General features: G+C 34.8%; 1 protein-coding gene across 1 annotated transcript in view; it reads right to left on the reverse strand.

The window, feature by feature from the left end:
* Positions 1-3,801: 3,801 nt before the first annotated feature.
* TBC1D8B (TBC1 domain family member 8B) overlaps positions 3,802-4,686 on the reverse strand; it is a 65,950-nt gene continuing 65,065 nt past the window's right edge. Inside the window, exon 21 of the mRNA XM_006774836.2 lies at positions 3,802-4,423. Within this exon, the coding sequence (XP_006774899.1) occupies positions 4,028-4,423 (396 nt within the window). The 3' untranslated portion in view covers positions 3,802-4,027. The remainder of the gene's footprint in view (positions 4,424-4,686) is intronic.

Genomic DNA, 4,686 nt, shown 5'->3' on the forward strand with positions numbered 1-4,686 from the left:
TTATTTTTTTAAAATCAGGGATATACAAATTAAAACCACAAGCACCACTGTACACCCACCAGAATGGCTAAGATGTAAAAGGCAGACCATCCCATGTGTTGGTGAGGATGCAGAGCTACCAGAACATATTAATTATTTGACTGATTTGAGTGTTAAGTGGTACAGCCATTTGAAATACTGTTTGGCAGCTCTGATCCTTGCCTCTTGATGTTCATGCCATTGTATAATTCTCTCCCCTTGAGAGTGAGTGGGACTTGTGACTTGCCTTTAACTAAAAAAATATGGCCAAGGGGATGAGAGGTCACCACTGTGGGGTTATGTCACATTATAGAAGGCATTGTCTTGTTAGCAGGCTTGTTCTAGATCAGTGGTTCTCAACCTTCCTAATGCCGTGACCTTTTAATAGAGTTCCTCATCTTGTGGTGACCCCCAACCATAAAATTATTTTCGTTTCTACTTCATAACTGTAATTTTGCTACTGTTATGAATCGTAATGTAAATATCTGATATGCAGGATGTATTTTCATTGTTACAAATTGAACATAATTAAAGCATAGTGATTAATCACAAAAACAGTATATAATTATATGTGTGCTTTCCGATGGTCTTAGGGGACCCCTGTGAAAGGGTCGTTCGACCCCCAAAGGGGTCGCAGCCCACAGGTTGAGAACCGCTGCTCTAGAGACTCCTTGTTGGATTGATGAAGTGGCCATTTTGGGAAAATCCACATAGCAAACAACTTTGGGCAGCCTGAAGAGGCTGAGGGCAGCTGCTAGGAGCTGAATGAAGCCTCTGGGAACTGAGGGTGGCTTCCAGATGACTACCAGCAAAAAGCTGGGCCCTCCAGACAACCACAAGGAAATAGATTCTGCCAATAGTCTGAGTGAGCTTGGAAGTGGATTTTTCTCCAGTTGAGCCTCTATATGAGAACCAGCTTGGCCGACAACTTGGTTGCAGTTTTGTGAAATCCTAAGCAGAGCCTTACCCACTGAAATGGAAAGATAACAAATGTGTGTGTGTGCGTGCGTGTGTGTGGTCATTTGTTACATAGCAATAGATAACAAATACAGTATCCAATGTTCATTCCAGCCTTGTAGTGTGCCATCCTGTATTACAAAAGCTAAAAAGACATTTTCCAGATTCCTTTGCAACAAGGCCAATCAGATGCATACACATTGAGACTTGAATGACAGAAGGAAGGTGAAGGCTATGTTTCTGCCATTTCTTCTGGTACACATGGTTGTGAAGATGTTTGGTTGTTCTATTGCAGTTTAGTTAACTAGATGGTGGGTGCTGAGAGGTTTGGCATCTATTTTGCTGGTGGAAATCAAAGTAGGTGGTGTGGTTCTGGAGTAGCAGCTGAAGTGTTGGCTTTTCATCATGACAGTAGGAAGTAGCAGTTTCCTAATCATAGAAGAGCTAGCAACTCCCTTGGTGGCCTGGTTCTCTGGTATAGCTTTGGAAGTTGTTCTTCAAAGCTCAATTTAGAATCAGTTCTCTTGATAATTATGTAAGCCACTTAATGTCTGGTAATAAATCTTTGCCTGGCTAAACTAATAAGTGATTTCTGTTCTCTGCAACTGAACCTTAACTAATACAGTAAGGAAGTCCTCAGGTGAAAACTGAATTTAGTGTTAATAAAAATACATTGTAACAAATAACATAGCAATATCATTAAGTAAACCACTTTTCATGTTTATTAGAATAGATTGATAACATTTATTTTATAAGACAAGAAAAGCCACTTTATAACATTTAATGTAATGTATAAGGTATAATGCTCTGGTTCAGTTTGACATAGCTACATAAGATTTTTATTATTAAGAACAACCCATTTGTTCAGCAAGGTAGCAACTATAAAAGTATGTATTTTGCTTATTTCTCCTACAGACTGAGAAAATGTTTGTCTTTTTAACTTGCATGTATAGTCTTGTTGCAACTGAAAAATTTGTTTACGTATTCAATGTTAATTAATATAGGCTATAATACAATACTAAGGTAATCTTCAATATTCTGACTTTAAAATATCAAATATTAATAGCATTTACTCTTAAGAAAGTATCATTTTTGTAAATACAGTTGACAAAATATTCAACAAAATATGTGCAATAGTGCCTTTGTATATAAGCATAGAATAGAGCCTGTCTTTTTATAGCTACTAAAGTTTAATGTATCAATCATTACATAATAGCAAATGTGTGATAGTTTACATATAAACTATTAACTAAATTCTAAAATGTGGAGATGTTTTAGCAAATCATTTCTGAGAAAAGGCATAGATGCTATTTACCAACTATCTCTTTAAATGGTAATTTCCTCGAAAAGACAAGGTTGACGAAATCATTTTAAAGACACTGCTATCAAGTATTAAGTGTTTGGTTAAGTACAATTTATGAAATTTTCAAAGGGTTCACTTAAAAATTCTTGAGTCTTTCTGAAAATAATATATTCTATGGTGACAAAGCCATCTGTGTTACACCTTATTCACAATGGGTCCTTGTCAAAGGCTGACTATACCAATTTTTTCACAAAAGGAGACCTCTTGGGTCACCCGAGTCTAAAGGATGTCTATTCTTTCACTGTTTCAGATCTAAAAGTCAAAGGGCTTAAAACCAAAGTCTTTTTTGAAGAAAGAAACTCAGTGGATGATTTCTCCTCACAATTCTTAAGTCAAATGATTAATACATTGCTCCTATCAGAAGTGTAGTTTGCTTATTTTTTCTTTAAAGTGCTAATGAAGCCCATTATTTTTACATGGACTTTCACTGTAATGACTGATACATAAGCAGCGTAAAGTATATAGAAATTTACATCTAAATCATATAGTAAAAACTTTTTAGGTAAATACCAGCAATTCTATACATTATCTTCACAGCCATACACACTAGTATACTTTATGAACTTGCCAGACTAATACAGTCTATCTAATATAACTTAAAACATGACTGGTAAAAATCCAAAATCTAACGCTAGAATCAAAGCAGTCACAAGCTATTCTGAGACAAATGCCACAAACAGCAGTGCTCAGAAGAATTTCAAGTAATTTCTCAGTTTAATGAGAAACAGTTAAAATTGAACTTTTTCTTAACCCTTCTGAAAAAGCTGGCTTTATCCACTTAGATCCAAATCCAATATTGTTTTTCTTTATATTAACCCAGAATTTGAGTTCTTGATATATTTTTATCAATAACAGAGACGTATGAGTCAGCAGCTTCTGAACTGCTCAGGTGGGAAGAATTTGGAAATTACTAAAAATATTTATTAGAAGACAAGATTAGATTAACTTTAAAAAGTTAACATCATTTCAGTTAGATAACTTGAAAATGAGCCCCCATACAGTAATCTTATAATTAAGGCTATACATCTAAGAGCCTGGTTTTCTAAAGCATTGTAATAGGACTGTGCCAATTTGGAAAGTAGCATTCATCAGTGTAACATATCATCATCATTAATACTCAAACATTAACACCACATTTTCAAAATTATCAGTTATTCATATGGAAATAGCAGCACAAACTAGTAATTTCTTTACCAAAAGTCTTACATTGGCGCCCTCTGGTGGTATCATTTAACACACTCCCCTGATACTGCATATTTTGTAAAGGTGAAGGTATTAAGAAGTACAAATTGGTAGTTACAAAGTAGTCACGGGATGTAAAGTACAGTATAGGAAATACAGTCGATGATATAATAACTATATATGGTACTAGGAAGGTACTGGAAATATCAGGTGGATCACTGTGTAAAGTATATGATTGTCTAACCACTATGCTATACACCTAAAACTAATACAAAATAATATTGAATGTAAACTTTAATTGAAAAACAATATTTTTAAAAATTACATTTGTATTGGAGAATATAAAAATTAGAGACTACCACAAAGGAATGATTCATTGTGTTTCCAAATATCTTTTTCAAACATTTTGGTAACATAATAAATCCCTGATCTCTACTCCCAGGAATCAAGCTGACAACTACAGGAATCTTAGTAAATTTGTCTGATAGGCAATTCCTGTTAAGAGATTTACATCTTGTTTCTAGAACTTAACTGAGAGGTTTTTGCGTGCTCTAGTTTGGCTTTTACATCTATGGGTTTCTCAAAAAACCTCACCACTGCTGGTTCATTCAACAAAGAAGCAAGAATCTGTTCAAATGCAAATGACCACTGAGGTTCTTCCCTGAGCAAGGAGGGATCTTTCTCCAAGGGGCTCTCTGTTTTCCCCTCACTGGGTCCTCCAGAAGCACAAACTATACCAGAGAATCCTTTGGCTGATGATGTAGGGCTATGAAGTGTCCTTCCAACTTCTTCCATTTTGAGCAAAAGGCTGGTTACAACAGCAATGGCTTGATATAACAACTCTTCTTCAGGGTCCCCATGAAATAAGTTATAAAGGGTCTTTGAAAACTGAATAAATTGTGACTAGAAAACACAAGTTAGAAATACCGCATTTGATATTAGATTTAGCAAATATAAAGAGAACATATAAGTAAATAGTCACCTATTTCGAATTTGTATCATAAAACATTCACCAAAGAAGTAAAAGAACTGATCATTAATCCACAAATAAATCTTGGTTCTAGAAAGATGGATAGCAACAATAGAAAAATTCCATTTAAATCATCTCATTTGTTGCCCAATAGCAATATATTACTTTTAATTAGGCAAAGTCTTATATTTCCCTA

Source organism: Myotis davidii, unplaced genomic scaffold (genome assembly GCF_000327345.1).
Source record: "Myotis davidii unplaced genomic scaffold, ASM32734v1 scaffold528, whole genome shotgun sequence".
Lineage (NCBI taxonomy): Eukaryota > Metazoa > Chordata > Mammalia > Chiroptera > Vespertilionidae > Myotis > Myotis davidii.